At 46.5% G+C, this 18,202-nt stretch overlaps 1 protein-coding gene across 2 annotated transcripts in view; it reads left to right on the forward strand.

Annotated features, from left to right (window-relative positions):
* Positions 1 to 32: 32 nt before the first annotated feature.
* SUFU (SUFU negative regulator of hedgehog signaling) overlaps positions 33 to 18,202 on the forward strand; it is an 83,203-nt gene continuing 65,033 nt past the window's right edge. Inside the window, exons 1-2 of one of the 2 annotated variants that reach the window (XM_072340645.1) lie at positions 33 to 610; positions 5,111 to 5,245. In XM_072340645.1, coding sequence (XP_072196746.1) covers positions 435 to 610; positions 5,111 to 5,245 — 311 coding nt within the window. In that variant the 5' untranslated portion in view covers positions 33 to 434. The remainder of the gene's footprint in view (positions 611 to 5,110; positions 5,246 to 18,202) is intronic. The other variant, XM_072340643.1, reaches the window with a different exon arrangement.

Here is an 18,202-nt window from a genome sequence, read left to right on the forward strand (position 1 = left end):
GCGGCGTGCCGGGGCGGGGCTTCGGCGTGGCGCCGCTCCTCCTTCGGCAGCAGGGATGGGGCGGAGGGCGGTCCGTCGCCCGCTTCTCAGCTTCGCGTTTGTACGCGACCGCAGGGCGCTCAGCGCGGCCCCGCGGCCCCGCCGGGCTCCCTCCCAGCCCCGCAGCCCTGCGTATCTCTCGCGGTTCCCCCGAGGCCTCTCCCCGCCTTGAAGCGCCGCCGCTCCTCCACCGCGAGGGGGCGCGCTCACGACGCGACGAGGAGGCGGGGGGCAGAGAGGCGCGGCCTCCTTCCGCGCCGCGCTCTGCCGTTGGCGGAGCCGCGCTGCTCCTCACGGTTGCCCGGGCAGCGGGGCCCGCCCCCTTCCTCCCGCAGCGCCGCTTGGGCCGGGCCGGACCGGGAGAGGAGAGGGCAGCGAGCTGCCGCCGCCGGGCCATGGAAGGCACGCGGCCTGGCGGGGCTGCCCCCGCGGGCGGGGCGGGCTCCGGCTCGGGCTCCGGCTCCTTCCCGTCCCTCTTCCCGCCGGGCCTGCACGGAATCTACGGCGAGTGCCGCCGCCTCTACCCCGAGCAGCCCAACCCGCTGCAGGTCACCGCCATCCTCAAGTACTGGTGAGGCGGCCTGGGGCTGGCGGTGCGATGGGGCCCGGGGCGTCGTGTGGGGTTAGGAGATCTTGGTGTGGAGTTTGGAAGTATTGTGTGGGGCTGGGGGGAGCGGCGGGGCCTCGCGTGGGGCTTGTGGGGCCTTCTGAGGAGCCGAGGGCCTGGCGTGGGGCTGAAGGGAATGGTGGGGTTTGAGGAGCGTTTAGGAAAGCAGTGAGCTGTGAGGAAGCGTAGGGACTGAGGGCCGTATGTGGAGTTGTGGGGAAGCATTGGGCCTGGAGGGGCTGTCGGCGAAGAGCATTGGAGCTGAGGGCCACGTGTAGGCTTTCAGAGGATTTAGGGGGAGTGGGCATTGCATGGGGTCAGAGAGAGTTGCTGGGGCAGCAGAGTAGGAAGGTAACAGGGCTGGGGGTTGGGTGCTGAATTTGGGAGGAGATGTAATAGGAAGGTTTGGTGCGGTGGGCCTGGGGTTGTGATGAGATGGAGGGCATAAGGGACAACATACTGGGTGGAGGGAGGGCTGTGCTGCAGAGCAGAGATTTGGGGGAGGAACTGGTGGTGGGGGAGGTGTTTCTGGGGTGGTACAGAGCTTCCCTGAGTGGGGATGAAACTGGGTGGTGGGAGGAGGCAGCGTGTTTCCTCATCTGAGTAGTTCATGGTGGGGATAGTGGGGCCGGAGTTTCTTCTCCTGGGCAAGAAGCTCAAACTCTGTTTGCTGACCTGGAGCTTGGTATGCAAATGTGGCCCAAGTTTATGGGAGTGAACCAGTGTGCCAGTATCCGAGCCTAATGTGTGCTGTGTGTGCCTGCAAACCTGAGGAACAGACCCAGCTTCTTTTGCCTGTGTGTTGCCACGTGTTGCCGCAGACTGAGAATCTGTTGCTTCTTCCCATCCCTGCTGACACGGTGTCTGACACAGTAACAGCAGTTGTTTATGTGAGAGAGTGGCATGAAGGAAGTACTTGGATGTTTAGCTAGATAAGTGTCTAGTATCTAGCCCTGTGGGAAGTTGTTCCTTCTGATTTTGTCCTCATTCTGCTACTTAGCCCTCTCTTCTGGATCAGAGGAGCGTGATCAGATGATCTGAGTGTCTGTGTCTGATGAACCTGGCATTGACTGGTTTTCAGTCCAGCAGTTTGAAAAAAGTATAGTAAAAGCTCAACTTGTACACTTGGAGTTCGTTTTAACCTGCGTGTCTATTTGGCTGAGTCCTGAGCAGCAGAATAACATCCTCCCCATGCTCTGCTCCGACAGCTGCATTGTTGCTGTTGTTTTTTGAAGGAGTGCTCTTTAATGAGCTAGGAATCTATCTTGGGCCGTATCGCTTAGAGCATTTTTAGTTGATCGCTTTATCCGTCAGAGTGGGCTGAGGTGGTTTGTTAGTCATCTGCATCGATCAGTGCTGCAGCACCGCAGTGAGGGTCTGATCAGTTTTTTTTACACCTGTTTCTACTCTGAGATGGGTGAGCTCAGTGAGTTCCCAGTCACTGATTTGGGAGTCAGTACTGGTCAGTGATGTCAGATTGGCGTGAGACAGAGAGAGATGGAGGTTTGTGACAGTGACCCAGCTTGTTTGTTCTTCTCCTTTGGCCAGCCCAGGGGGCAGAACCTGGAGTCTGATACTCATGGAGCCTGGGAGAAAGACTTCTGCTGTAGCTTAATCTCCTCTGCCTGAGCTGCAGGATTAAGGGCTGGTCTAGATGAAAAGAAATTGCTGAGCAAAGTTCTGTGCCTTGAAATAAATATTGTAATAATCTAATAATCTAATCAGCTTTGTAATTATAGCTATTGGTTTCTCTATTGTTAGCAGCAATTATTTCTGTTCAGGTAGCTGAAGCTGTGTTCTTGGCCTACGCAGCAGATCCTTCCTTTGTACAGCCGGAGAATGTTCAGGATCCCATTGAATGAAGGTGCTTAGCTGTGTGGGATTTCTTAGGGAACAAGGCTTTTTTTTAACATGATTTCCAGATCTTGGGCCAAAATTCCTGATTGCCATTGAAACTTCTTGAGTGAAGCTCCTGGCTCTATTTATTTACCATAAACAACCCCCTGCAAAGTGTTCAGGGGAAATGGACTGGAAATCTTCCATTATTACTTTTATTTTTCTCTTGGAGCTGTTTCTCTGCCTGCTTTGGGTTTCTCCCTGGACAAACACTTCAGCAACTCCTAACAGCATCCAGAGAAAGCTCCGTATGCAGATGCAAATACCACTTTCCCCCTGAGGCTTCCCTTCTTTCTCCTGAATGAGCACAATGAATAGAGAATGCAACAAATTTGTACCATACCTGCAGCTTTGAAGTTGGGCTCTCTTTAATAAATTCCTCCAACGCTTCCAGCTCTTTGTGTGAACCCACATACTGATATGTAGATGTGATATGAGGTGAGCCCTGCAGGAGCACAGTGGGCGGCAGGACATACCGGGGCAGGAGTTGTTGGTGCAGCAGCAAAACCTGCCTACAAATGGGTTAAGTTTGTGCCACAGCCCTTGTGGGGCTTTTCTGCCTGGGTGAGATCCTGACTGTGCTGTGAGGAGGGGCTGCCTGAAGCCAGTGCAGGGTGCTCCTGTGCTTGTACCTGTGCTGTGCCATGAAAGGATGGTTTAAGAGTTTGCCCAGTGTGCTGTCTGTGTCAGAACTGTGTGTCGGCTCCCATCTGACTCATTTGATATCTAAGGTGTTATTAAACCCAGTTTAGGAGCAGGTTTTGTGGGAGAGGGGAATGCTTGTTGCTTAGCAGGTGGGGATGTTTTCCCTTTGTTTGGGAATCTTATGTGTCAGCTCTGAGGACTTGCTGCGTTCTGCTGACTGCTGTATTGAGCGCTCTTGCTCTGGAGCCTTCCACTAAGGTAGCTTTGTTTGAGCACTTGTGTGGGGCTCTCCTCAAGGGATCTGCATGCTTGTGCTGCTCGTTTCCCTCAGAAGAATGTGGCATGCACTTCTGCCCAGCTTGAGAACAAGATTTTAGAACCAGGCACAGGGGAAGATCAATAATTGCAGTTTCCCAGGTAGGTTTCCTTGCAAACACTGGGCTAGGAAGATGGCCTGGACCCTGTTAGGACTTCATGGGGTGCAGGGGCTCTGAGATGTACGTGTAAAGATGGACCCCATATGCTATGTTTCATGGGTATTGTGGCTGTGTCCAGCCTGGGATTTCTTTGGCCCTAGTTCTGTTGCTCTGGGCAAGATGCTCACTGCTTCAACCCATGGGTCTCATGGTTGCATTGCCAGACAGTCCCAGGATGCCAGAGTTAGCCTGGTGTGACTTGCAAGGAAGAGAATTGTGAGGGGCAGTCATGCTCTATGCCCCTTTTGGCCAAAATCAGGAGAATTGCAATTAGTGCTTTGCTGTTTGATCACCCTAGAACTCCCTTGCAGGACAGGGTGCCTGTGTCCAGATGTGGACGTAAACACTTCCAGGGTCATGGAGCATGCTGCAAGCAGGCTGGATGCTGTGGCTATTTCTTTACAAGTCTTCTGCTGTTTATATAAGGCGATAGTACTTTAAACATGGCACAAAGTTGAGGTGCTTGTATACTTTTCATGCAGTGGTCCTGGTGCACAGAATGAAATACTGAAAACCTCTAGGGCAAGAGAGAGAAGTATAGGTATGCCCTGAAACCTGCAAATGACATTGCTGGGATCTCAGCAGTTGCTGCAGTTGATAATTAATCTAACAGGTAGTTTGAATGAAGGAGTTGCTCTTAGTTTAGATTTTCTCATTTTGAGCAGTTGGGAGTGTCTTACTTGAGGAGAAGAGTCGTATATAGGCGGCAGTTTCTCTTCTCTCCTGTTCTGTGGCTGTAGGGCACTTACCAAGTCAAGCACTGGGCTCTGCCAGCATGGCCACCATGTCCCTGGGTAGCAGGTGGCTGCCTGGCTCTGCTGGTGGCTGAGTCACCAGCCTTGTTCTACAGCAGAGCCTGCACTCACCTTTTGCTCCTTCTTGATTAACACAGCTCATGCATTTTACAGGTGCTATTACTGGTTCTAAATCAACATTTTCTCTGCTGTTTTAACTGTCATGTCTGCATTCAGAGCTATGGATTACTTTCTTCAGAACTTAGATGATTCAAATTGTGCTTTGTGGAATAGTGTTTTGTTTTTCAGCGATGTATGTGCCCCTGGCCTGAATTAAGAGCTTTTAGTGTATATACAGCTATTGCTCTTTTACTGGTATAATTTTATGAATGTTTTGAGGAGGTTTTAATATGATTTTCCAGAGGCCTTCATGCTTTAATGTTAAAAACATTGTAGTATGTTGCACACATGCACTTTGCCTTCCTGTGCTTGGAGCTTTCTGGACTTAACCCAACCTTTCTCTTTTTCATTTTTTTTGTTTTGTGTTGTGTTGTTTTGTTTGTTTTTTTTTAAATAAAAAAGATTAATTTGACCATGCAGGCCTTATTTTTGTCACTAGCTGTGATTTAAAGCAGGTCCCTTGTGGCATCTGTGAAGACTTTTTTGTCTTGAAGAAACCGATATACCTAAAAATCTTTTTGATTTTACTACAGGTTGGGTGGTCCCGATCCTCTGGACTATGTCAGCATGTACAGAAACATTGGAAACCCAGCGCTGAACGTTCCTGAGCACTGGCACTATGTCAGTTTTGGGTTAAGTGACTTGTATGGAGACAACAGAGTACACGAGTAAGTATCATCCAAGTTCTGTTGCTGTGCTGAATTCTGTGTCACATTTGGGGAATGTAGGTAGAAACCCTGTCCTGCTGTTTATATTATTTGAACAGCTGTTTTTCAGCTGAGAGTACTGTAGGCTGTGGGTCTTGCTAAGGGGTGACGTATGCTTGTTCTTGGATGTAGAAGAGTTAGTGTTCCCCTCCTTGGACTTTGCATGCAATATATTTCCTTGCTGGTGTTAAGAAGTTGAGTGAATTTTGCATGTTTGTGTTCTTTTTTTATTGTTGTTGTTGTTTGTTTTTTAACTCATGGGGAAGCTTTTTTTCTTTCCCTTAAACTGAATGCCTTGTGTTTTTCCACTCTTGGTAATCTGCTATGTTTGTATGCTTAAATTCTGATCCCTCCCTGTGCATGCTTAATGACTTACTCTGCAAAAGTGCTGTCAGGGCGTTTTTCCTATTGCTGGCACAGCAGTGTTAGTGGCAGGAAATGAGCTGCCACCCCAGTGGCTACTGTATGAAGTGTGAGTCTATCATAACAGAAGAGTAATCAAATCGTTATCTTAGCCTGTTGATATGAACAGTCTTTAACAGGTGTTTTGTGTTAGTCCAGGCAATCAACATGATCTAACCTTACTCTTGTCTTTCTTTTGCTGACTTTGCTCCTTAACTCCAGATAAAGTGAACAGTAGTCACCACAGTTTCACAGTCTTGGGACAGAACTCTTTTAACCAGACAGAAATGGCAGGTTTATGCTGTTAATGTTTAGTTAAACTGTCCTGTGCTGTTCTGCAGTTCCAGGCTAAATATCCACCATGAATGGTGCAACAAAAGTCCAGATTTGTTCATCTGAGCTTTTCCTCTTCTGCTCATTTAAGTTAAGTTTCAGCCAACAGGTTATGTTCTGTTTTGCCTAGCTGCTTTTATTGCAACAGCAACAGTCAGGCAGTTCTATGTGCCTATGTCCTTAAGGCAGTTTCTCCTGTTTGTGGATACAAGTCTGCTTTTCAGAAAACAAGTCTTTTAAGACTGGAGTTTACACAGAAACTTAGTGTCACTGAGACCTTCCTGGAGCATTTTAACCAAAACATCTGGCAACAAACTCCATTCATTACTTGCTGGGGCGGAGAAAGGGTAGGGCAAATGAAAGAAATGAAGTTAAAGGTTACCTTCCCTTGCTTTCACAAGAGATGTAGCCATGGACATGCAGGCTTTAATGTAATGCCTTTGTTCTCAAGTAATGAGATTTCATCTTTACCAATGAAAAGGAGAGGTTGCTAAGATTAGGCAACCCATGTTTTCCAGCCACATTCTACTGGAAGTTGATTTTGGAGGGCATAAGCGCTGTGCTGACTTCTTTTGGGAGGCTTGTCAGCCTGAAGATTTTTCACGTTGAGCCTCTTTTTGATCGGGTCTGGTCCTGATGATTTGCAGAGAGAGCAGTAACAGACTGTGAGTCTCCACTGAAGGCATAAAGGGTGAGGAATGGCTTAATGTGTTTTTAGGAATGAGGAAGCCAGTTAGGTAAGGACATAGTCTCTTGTGGCAAATGCTCTGGTTTCTCAGTCCCAGGCTGCTCTCTGCTAAACTATAGCCTGAAAGGGAGAGCTTGGGAGTGAAAGTGTTACACAGGTCTGTCACAACCTTGAAAATCTTACAGGGATGAGAACACCAAACTCTTCATGCTGTCATATAACTTGATCTGGAAATTCAGGCTGAGATGATGGAGGATGCCTTGTGCTGGTTGCAGTGTCCAGGAATTAAAAGAAATAATAATTTCTGGACGTGAGTGCTACGCTGCATGCCAGTGGTGAGCTGGAGCTGCACCACTTTTCCCCCTGCTTTGGCAGGAACCTGTCAAGCACAGAACCACTAGTCGCTGTCAGTGATTTCTGTGCCCTGTGTACACGTATGCATTTCTGTTCTCTCTGTGGGCTGGAGCAAGGCGTCCCTGTGTCAGCTGTCCTGTGAGGTTCAGCTGGCTGCAGTTTGTCACCTTAAGTTTAGTCTCAGTGTTGGAGCTAGAAAACTTAATGTTGCACGTGCTGTCAAGAAGATTGCCTCTGCTTGTGTTGCAGATGGTCTGACTACACAATTATGGATGCGGTAAAGCTGTCAAAACCTACGCATATCTTGAATGCTGAGCCTGAAATTACCAGCTGGTAGGTGAGCACTAAGGGTGGATAAACAGAGCTCAGCACCCACCAGTTATTCTTGTTCCTAGCAACAGTCTCTGCCACCTGCTCACAAAACATGACGGCTACATGGACTGCATGCCACAAGGCTGGTGCTGCATGTGTGCTTGCAGGATTGTGGTGGGTTTTGTGTATGCTCAGAAAGTTCTCATTCTTTAAGCAGGAAATGTACTGAAGACCATGTTTAATACTGTGGTTGATGGTCTCTGTTGCTCAAAGGGCTTCGGAGTTCTGCTTTCTCAGGTGAAAGCATCCTACAGGATGGTTGGCAGCACAGCAGGGTGGCAGGCACATCATTTTAGTCTTCAGAGGATTTTCTTTAAAGCTGGTGGGACACTGAGCTCTGTTCAGCTGTGCTGGCCACTGGAGATAGCTGATGGTTTGTGGCTCTTTATTTGCTTTCCAACTCTTCAAAGAGTGCAGAGCTGGGCCTACTTATGGCAGACAGAGACTGGCAACAGAGGCACGTTTCCATAACCATGCTGCCTTTCATCCTTCAGAATGGGACAGGTAATACACTGCCAAGTGCCTTGTTCGTCTCCTGCTTGACTTTGGACTTACTTCTCGTGGACCTATTATGGCAATACAGGACAATCTAAACCAACTACAATGAGTGTTAAATGAGAACGACTTTCTTATGATTATTGCGAGTGAACTGGGGCTGGGTTGGAGGCCCTATATTTTTATTTATAATGAAATAGCAAACAGATGTAGCATGTAACATGAAAATGTTGACTTTAATTTATATTTTTTAATAAGAACCTGAAAAGTCTGAAGTGGAGCTCTCCCTGTGCCTCCTTGTTGACAGATTTATTTTCAGTTAAAACAGCACTATTTCCTGCTCTGCTTAAATGTCAGCTATGCTCTGCTTACGGAACTCTGGCCTGTTCTTAAGAGTCCACGGAATAGCATGGAAGAAATATACAAATTTCAAGTGGGGAAACCTTTTTCATTTAAAAACACTCAGTGTTTCATGGTATAATGGCAACCATGACACCAGCTGTGCTGAGCTGATTGCTCTAAAAATCCTAAATCATGACATCATGACAGCACTGGGGAACTGCAGGCCTTTCCACAGGATTTCATGCCAAGCTGCTTGCATGGCAATAAGTCTCTCCAGTCAAGCATGCTACATAAGTTGAGTGGCAGCAGAAATCCTTCTGGGATATTTTTGCAAGTTGTTTCTCTCTTCTTCTTCTTCTTTATAAGTTCTTCTGTCTACTTTAAAACCAAAAGTAATATGTAAGTTCTTGAATCCATTCAGCAGGCTTAGAATAGAGCTTTTGTTTTTTTCTAATTGTTCTTGCTTTCTGAATGAGATTCTTCACTGCAGTGACCATTGAGTGGGTAAGGTGTGAAGGCACAGATGTTCTGGGTGCTGCTCCCTTTGCATCCTGGCTGGCAGCTATTGCCCTGCAGCGGAGCTAGCAGCAGTGGGCAAATGTATTTCCCTGTGCATTGGGCACCTGGTGCTTCCTGCAGCTTCCAGTCCTGACAGTGACCTCTGGCTGTGTGAAGAACAGGTGTCACAGGAAATTGCCTTCAGTAATTGGAAGTGGATTCAGGCTCTATCAGTGGCATCGCCAGCTTTGGCTGCTGTGGTGCCATGACATGCTCTGGCCCCTGGCTGTGCTGGCAGGGGTTATCAGTGCATCCCAGGGAGCAAAAAGGCTGCGTGTTTTTTCACCAGTCTGCCTTCTGTCTCTATTTTACTGGCCAAGGTTAAATCTCCAGTTAACTATCCCTATAGTTCCACAAGTACTTGTTCTTTCTGCTAACAATTTTTAAAGTGCACGGAATGTTAGAATCATGATGTGAGATGAATACTGGAAACCTTGAATAGCCTTATTTGTATTAAAATTGCAAGGTTGTAACTCAGAGCCACAACAGAAAGCAAAACTGAAATTGTGGCTAGGTTATGAGATAAGGTTTGTACTTATGGCCTTCCCACATCCTGAGAATAAACATGCCAGCTGTGTTTTGATGTTTAGCCTTTTGTGTAAATCGCAGTGATTGGTTTTTTTTGATCTACACAAACTTCATATAGACAACGTGTTGTTTTTTTCCTTTTCTGGCAGCTTGCCAGGAGCCTAAATGCAGCATCCCATTTGCATAGAGCCAGAAAGATTACAGCCGCCTTCGTCTCTGATACAGATGCATGGTACCACCCGCCGAGACAACAGGTCCCAGCTTGCTGTGGCCCTTTTGATTTATGCTGCTTCCCATTGGGATGGGGAAGGAGCGGTGCATGCCGGGGAGAACGTGTTGTCTCTGTGGGTGGTGCCTCCCTATTAAAGGTAAGGGTAAGCATGAGCCTTTCATGATCTTCCATCCAGCTTGTGTTCTGCTGGCGTGTATAGATCCTCTGAATGACCTTAACTTGTAAAGGGGCAAGGATGCTTGTTAGAGCTGGGAGGAAGAAAAAGGAGCGCAAAACTGGATCAGGTAACAAATGCGAGGCTTGCAGAGGGGTGGATGTTTTCTGCAAGGCTTTTTCCAAGTATGAAAAGAGATTGAAAAGAGTATTTAGAAAATAGCCTGGAAGTTGGAACGAGTGCTCTCTTTCTTTGAGTGCGTGCTGGCTTCTCCTTTGAGCCTGCATGAATACAGGATGGAGTGGTGCTGACAGCTGTCACTTTAGTGGCCTCTTAGTTCTGTAGCCTTTCATAAATTCAAAAGCTTGCTGCTGCCAGCCTTTAGCCTTAAATTTTGGTATTTAATGGGTCCCTGAGTGCTTTATAAACCACGTGCCAAATGCACCTCTGAAATATTACACCGAAGTCCGAGGTGACAGTGAACTGTTTTTAAAATGGTGGAGATGGCTCTGCTCTTCTTTATGTTCATGAAATGCAGTAGATTAAAGGACCTTTTGGAAGACTGTGAGTTAGAGGTGGGCGGTGGTGGTTGTTGTGGATTGGTATCTCAGAGAATGTTTTGAAGCAACTCTTGTAGAATACAGCGTATCTAGCAGGAGAAATGAAAGATCAAATCACGCTGGGAGCTGAACCTGAAATTCCAGGATAATTATTATCCAGTTTGTTTTAAATGTGCATTCTTCACATAGAGGAACCTGAGGACTTGTTCTGAAATAACAGCAGAGTGGTGCAAGCCATCTCTTCTCATCCTCACCTTGCTTCCCTAGGCTGTTAGCTCTGAAGGAAAATGACACCTGCTCAGTAAGGGCTGACTGCTTGGTACTACCTCAGCGTATGGAACAGGGAAGTAAGATTAAGTTCTGAGGACAGATTGAGGACCTGGGGATAGAGCATCTGCCCCAACTAAAGGGAGCGACGTGGGAAATGGCACGGATAAGATTCAGTTTAGGAAGGAGCTACAAGATCTAAGGCTGGAGGAGGGAGAGCCCGAGGTGGGCAGTGAGCTCTCAGTGTTCTTTTTCTTCTTGATTCTGTTTGTCTGGCAGAGGCTGATCCCAGGTGTAACGCTTGCTTTTCTGTTTAGTCATCTTTCTGATAGCGGAGAGAGGAAGTTTCATGGCAGAGTAGGAAGGGAGAGGGCACAGAATTGCAGAGTTCTGTGACCAGAAGAAAATATTTCCTTTTAGTAATAGCTTCTATAAGATGCCATCAGAGATGAAATGAGTAATTTGAGCTTCAGGGGGGCAATAAGGTCCATATTTCAATGAATTTGTCTCATACTTGGGTTTTTTACGTGCCTACACAGATGGGAACTAGTCTGAGCTTTTTCCAGGCTTCTGAAATACTTGTAACAGCTCTCACCTTTGTGCATCTCTGGTGTCTAGAAGTATAGCTGCGCTTTCACTGATGGACCTGTAGATCCATTTTTCTACCTGGCTGTTGTTTCTGCCCACATGTGGTGCTATTGGGACCCCTCTTATTTTGAAGAGCTTTGAGTGTGACTAATAGAGTTGAACAACTTCAGAGACATTTTAAAAATGCACAAGTGTGACCATGAAGGATTCAACTCTGGATCTCCCAAGCCAAAGCCACTGAAACCAACTGTCATGCCTATTCACACGTCCCATTGACCGTGTCCCTCTGGTGATGGAGGCAATGCAGTAGGACGAGGAGTTGTTTGTCTGCTGGAGGCAGACCTCCCTTGAAGCAGTGGTCACCATGGGGAAACCTATTTTTCTCTGCTCCCAGGCAGAGTGCAGCACTTGGCTTCCAAATGCCGTTTGCTGGAGGTGGTTAGCACCGTTAATAATGTGGATGATGCAGGCCACCTACAGAGAGAGGTCTGCTTTGTGCCGCTGTGTATCTGCATGTGGAGCTTGTGGGATCAGAGCACGCTTGAACTGTGCTAGATTTGGAAATAGTTTTTTGAAGCATTGAAGGAAATTCGTTTAACGTTTACAGCAAAGTAGTTGAATTTACAAGGAGGACTGTTTTCAATAAAAAAAAGAAAAGGTTGGATGTAAGTTTACAGCTGAGCGTTGCTGAAGCTGTTTCCTGTGCAGTGGCACATCTGTGCGTGCATCCTGGTAAGCTGAGCCCCTGCTGCCATGCGGGGATGGGGCACAGTGCTCAAGTGGGGTGACTCCTTTCTGTCAGCAGAGCTGCATTTATGGTCTGGTGTATGGGAGGAGAGCTCCTCGCTCTCATCTCACAGCTGGGTTAGTGCAGAGCACAGCAGGAGGGCTCTCGCTTGGCCTGCTGGGAAGGGGAGTGACTGGAGATCAAGCTTGGGTCTTCCTGTGTGAGATTGTTTAATTTGATAAGGATTGTTCTCGGATGTTCTAAAAAGCAATAATTAAAAGAAAGGGATGGTTGTTTTTGGTTTTTTTTTTCTGGGATGTCAAGGTAAAAGAGTTTCATAAGCTGTGTGGCCAGTCCAGCTGTGAGATCAAAGGGAATTTTACTCTTTTTTGTCTCCTTGCTTGCTTGCTGGAATAATGATACCAACAAAATAAATGTTTGAAGAGTTGCATCTGAATGCTGTTATTCAGACCTAATCTCCTTTTTTCCCCAGTGCAGACACTCTACTTCGGGAGCATGCCTGGCTAAGTAGCACAGCGCTAGGATATTCTGTCTGCATCTTGATGGGATGACCAGATTTATTTTAAAATTCGATCTATCGGCATTTCTCTCCCTTAAGCTGCGCTGTGGTTACTAAACTCATCTGCTTTTCTACTGTCATCTCAATTTTGAATCAAGCCCCAATAGGCAGTGACACCAGACTAACAAAAGCGGGCTGTAAATCTTTGGTGGTCTCCATTCACATGGCATTCCCTTCCCTGGACAAAGGGGTGGCCGGGGCTCCCGAGTGCCACACTGCCTCCAGGGATGGTGAACAAGGGCTGGATGTCTTGGGGGAGGCATCTAGGACAAAGCTATTTGGGTAGATGGGATGCCACCTGACAAAGGGGCTGCGGTTTAAAGAGGGATTCTGCTAGGGCTCTTAAGAACAAAAAGCACACACACACACACACACACACACACACACACACACAAAAAAAAAAGCACAACTGAAAACTATTCCACTCTAGTCAGGGTGGGAGGAGGTGAAGGGGGACTCAGCCGTTCTTGGGGGGCTCTGATTTAAATCCAGAGTGCAGAAACAAGGGAAGGAGGGAAGGATGCACAGATGGCTCATTGTTTTGTCTCTCTTGGCGTTCTTGCACTGCCAAAGCAAAGGGCAATTGTTTTAAAATCCCTGTTGCAAAGGGAGCTGTTTACTTTTCAGCTTTTGCTCATCCCTGAAGATACGAACTGTAAAGCAGCAGGGCTAGACATTGTCACTCTCTTATTCTGAAGGACAGTGCCCTGACCGAGGGCATGGGGTGGCTGTCAGGCAGTATCGCTCTGTAAGGGACCAGTAAAGAGCTGCAGCAGCTAGGGAGTGCACAGGGCAAAGGGGTGCACAATGGGGACTGGTGCAGAGCAGCATATCCAGTTGATGAAACATGGCATAAACCTGCAGCCATACCCAGAATGCTGTATAGTCCTCTGACAGCATTTCATTTTTTGTTGCAGACGATTCGTTAGTGCACAGCCATATTCTGCCATTCCTATACTGTTATTCTTTCTACTGGCGCTGCTCCTTCCCCCGCCTCCCCTGTGGATTGTTGTGGCCTTTCTGGAGCAGGGGCCTTTTTTGGCATAGTCGACAAAAATAAACCATAAAGGCCGCTGTTGTTATGAATAAGGCTCAATGGGGGAATTTTAGCAGTAGAACTACAGCAATATAATTATACTGGTAGACCGGTTACAGTAAATTTGCTCATGAAGACAAGCCTTAAGTTGACATTTCCTAGCTAAGTTGAATCCATATGTATAATGTTATTACACAAAAAATAATGTGTCTCTGGGCCTTGAATTCTTTTTTACCCAGAAGAGTAACGTTAAGCAGAAAAGCAAAGAAGTTTGCGTTCAGAGATGGATGGGGATTTTCTGAAGCAGAACTGCCATGATGAGTTGGATGCTGAACTTTATGTTTTACTGAGTAGGTTATTCCTTGGAAATTAAGCAGGAGCATGAGGAGTGCTTGTGCTTCTTGTACCAAAACCTGTGTGGTACTGAAGTGTGCAGTAAGTTAACATCTCCCTCCCAAGCTTCGCTCCTGTTAGTAAGAGAAACTGAACCAGTGTGCAATTTCCATAACTGCTTTGGCTGAGAGGCAGAGTAGTTTACCTTTAGGTGTAATTCTGGACCCACTATGAAATGAGGAGAAAAAATGTTTTTTTCCTCCCTTACTTGTTTTAAAGAGGCCAAGATTTCTTTTACCCTCTTACCCTCTTGTTTTTAATCTTGCAGCAGGTAGAGGGTGTGTAATATTTTTGTAGGTCAGGTACTTATTTCTAAAAATTGAAGATATCAGCCTTTAATGTCTGCCTCTGGAAGGTTCTGACTGTCTAAACTTCCAAAGGAATGATGGTCTTTCAGGAGAAGCTTAATGGCAGATTAATAAAAAAAATAATACAGGGGACTGCACACTTTGCAATGAAGTGAGACCAGATACCACCTCAGCAAGTAAGATGTCTTGATTTCTGCAGCTAATGAAGTAAAACATGAAGGACTGGGTCTCAGATCTAGTAGGTAACACAGCTGTTTAAACTCCTGTTGAAATTTGGCCTTCAGTCTTCACAGAGCTCCTAAATACTTCTTGTGCTTTAAGCTTATCTGTTGCACTGCTGAGAACTTAGCCGTACAGGAACCCTAAGATGTGCTGAAGGCTCTGATGAAGGTGCTCCCTGTGTTCTTCTTTTTACCTCTGCTCTTAAAGCAGCAGCAAAGTGATGGGAGTAATGCTGTGATACGTTTATACTCTATGTAACCTGTTGGAGCCTGGGATTTCTAGGCAGTGCTACATACAACCAACTAGCTGTAGCTGTCAGCGTAGCTTCTATCTTTGGGTTTTTCTCTTATTCTTTCCACCCTCCAGTACTGCTTTTGAAAGCCTCCTTTGTTATGCGAATGGATTCCTCCCAGCAGCTGCAGAACTTTCCACAGTGGGAGCTAGGAAGGAGCCAGCAGACACTGCAAGGAAAGTCGGTGCCCTTTTCCCAGCTGCTCACCGTGCATGGCAGTGCTGTCCTTCCAGCCACGCTGACTCTGCTGGCCTTTTGTTTACATCCTTTCAGAGCCAAGTCACTAGGTGAAGTTTTTGAGATGTTTATTTTGTTTTAACCAGCCATTCCATCCAGCCCTCTAATCTCTTAATTTCAAATGGGTATTTTTTTGAATGCGTGTTTTGGAAAACATAAAGGTGAAATGATTCGGTCTTGTCAGTTTGGTGATGGCTGGAGTAGGAGATCAAACCATTGCCAACTGGAATGGCAGCATCTTTGTGCCACTGTACAGAAAACAAGAGAACTACCCTCACGTAGACATCTTGTTGCTGGGGTAAAGGGTGACGTATTCCACGCAGCCTCCTGTTTCATATTTTGGTGTTAAAGTCATTTCCCATTTTCAGTATTTGTTCATGCTGCGTAGAATATGGAGTTAATTTCCCAGCTTTTCTGTGACCTTTACAGCCGGTATATACAAGCAGTTACTATATCATCATCGTGTCATGTTACCATCTGAAGTGGGGAAACAGTTACTTTACATCTGAGAATGAAATTCTGAAGGAACTCAAAGTAACTTGCGGAGGACAACATGGTGGTTGTGCTGGACAAGGGATTCATACAGCAGCACTCAGATACTGTTTCAGGACTGTGGAAGTATTCTGCAGTTCCTTACTTAGTGCTAATAACGAAGCAGATCTCTTTGGCACTGGAAGAGCCATTACAGCCTTCTGCCCTTAATCTGCACGCATACTGTTTGTGCACGTACGGCTGTGTGCTGGCACTCTCCAGAACGAGAGGATAATGCTTCCAAGCCTCTGGAGCTCAAAGGGATTAACTCTAGCAGTGAAGCAGAATCTTGTCCTTCTTCCAGATACCACTACTTTCGTGGCAGGGACAGCTGAACCTCAAGAAGCAAACCCTAAGCTGCCTTCATTTGCAGCTGGGCACATTTAAGTGACCTGAAAACTGACAGTGGTTTACTTTAACATACTGGGCTGGAGACAGCCCAGTTCTGGAGCAGGTTCACATGTGGGTGGGCAGGAGATGACCAGCAACTGCTTCTGTCACAACAAGGTTAGCCTGTGTGTGAGTTGTCAGCTGTGGGTCCAGTTGGTTTGGGTTTGGATGTGGTGTCGGTAGTGAAAGTTCCTACCTGTGTTCTTGGCTGTGACGGTTTGCAGGATTGCTTGAGCTGAAAGATTCCTCCGATAGTCTCTGATTAATGCCTGCTTGGAGGGGTGACTTCCACAGCTGTGTGGCATTCAGCTCCTGTGTTTGATGGCTATCGTTATTTTTCATCATATCGCTGCTGAATGGTAGATCAGTGAAGCAGAGCTCTGTTTTCATCCTCACTGGCAGCAAAGCAATTCACAAACTTCCCTCAGAAAGCATACGCTTGGGTAAGTGGATCCTACATGAGTATTTCAGAAAGCTGAGAAACCTGCTTGGAAAGAGCTGCATCTGTTTGGGTTTAGATGTCAGAATAATTCTCTAAAAACAATGGCAATGGTTGTTTCTAGGAAGGTTTTCCATTTAACTGATGGCAAACACATTTGGTGCAACGTACTGCGAAAGCCATCTCCAAGCAATAGCTCTGGGATAGCTGTAGCCGGACGTCTTGAGCCATGTGTTGCTTACTGCCTGACCTTGATTTTATGTTAATAGAAGTCTTTGAGCATGTGTTCTTTTCACGTTCATACTTTCCCTTTTTCTGTGGGAAGCATTTTCTTTAAGCAAGGTAGAAAAGAGTCCAGTAGGGCTTTCTGTGTGCAGATTCAGGGCAGTGGGAACTTGTGGAATTTCCTGCCGAGCACTGTGAAGAGATAACCATCTGATGGCCAGATAAAAACATCTGACAAATGCAGGGACTGTTATGTTTTTCTTCAAAATCGATGCTTTTTTCAATGCTAGGAGGCAATCCATGAGAATATGGGAACAGGCAGGTGCGTTTGGGCTGAAACTTCTCTGGGTGCTTTTTAAGCCTTTCCTGTTGGGGGGATGCTGTGCATACCATCGAGGCTCTCAAATGGAACTTTTATATGGTTTGACAGCAGAACTAAAAACGACCATTTCTTGTTAGGCAAGATGGTGAAAGTACTGGGAGGGTCATTTCTTCTTCCCTTCTGGAATCTGTGAGTGATTTGCTTGTGGTGATGGGGCATGTTGCAAGTGCCTCGAGTCTGAATTCAGGAGACTGAATCTGAGCAGTCTGGTCTGGGGCACTGCAGCCAGTGCTCTACACCAGAGATGAGATGAGGCTTCTCCTTGGCTTTCAGGCAGAAGGACCACCCTTTGTGATGCTGTTCACAGCCAGATGTGAGCAGCAGAAGAGAAGTGGCCTCTGTTTTTTGCAGGGAAAACCTGTGAAGTCTGACATGTGAGCTCACTTGTTAAATGCTCTGGTGCTTTTTTGTTTCTCCATGTTGCTAACAGTAATATCTTTGCTAGCTGACAGGAGATGCCCTAGGATGGTTTCTCTGCTCTCACAGGACTGTGGGCCTGTCTGCTTGGGTTTATCCAGCTTCTCCAGTGACCCAGTGTCCTGGCAGAACTGATCTCTATTGCTGAAAGCCATGGATGCACAAGTGCTGGAACAACTATTTTGAAGTAGAATTAGGACTATGATGAAAATAACAGCAGTTCTTACTGATGCCAGAGTTTGAAATGCTAGAAACTTTGTATTTCTGCAGCCTTCAAAACAACAGCAGAGGGGCTCACAAACAGCAGAGCAGGAGGCTTTCTCAGAGTAGATGTTAAGAAATGCAGTGGAGGAGTCAAAGCTAGAGGCAACATATGCATTTCCCCAAAAGTAGCAGTGATGGAGCTGAAAAGTGAAGTTGGGCTCACTCAGTGGTGTACCATGAGCCTGCCCTCACTTCCCTTCCCAGAGGAACACCTTTGATTTCACTGCACTTGCTGGGAGCAGGGTTGTAACTTCTGAAAGCTCCATCTGACTATTCTCACAGACCCTGAAAGAGCTTTCTTGTTGTTCCCTGGCTGAGATAAATATAAAGAAGGACCAGTGTTTCCCAATGTAAACTCCCATTTTGGGGGCTTGTACATCTAATATGTTTATATATGCTTACTCTTACACTCTCAAAAAATAAACACCTGGTACACTCTGCTCCTCGTCCAGTGCTGTGTTGCTTTTCGAAGCAGCATTTCAGAAATACTGCCGTTTCACACTGCAACAAAGCAAATCTTTTCTAGTTCCTTGCAAAGGAGAGAATGAAAATGCTTTGGCAAATAGCTTCGATTTAAACTGAAAAGCCTCTGGCTTTCAGAG

The sequence above is a fragment of the Excalfactoria chinensis genome, chromosome 6 (genome assembly GCF_039878825.1).
Source record: "Excalfactoria chinensis isolate bCotChi1 chromosome 6, bCotChi1.hap2, whole genome shotgun sequence".
NCBI classification, from domain to species: Eukaryota; Metazoa; Chordata; class Aves; order Galliformes; family Phasianidae; genus Excalfactoria; species Excalfactoria chinensis.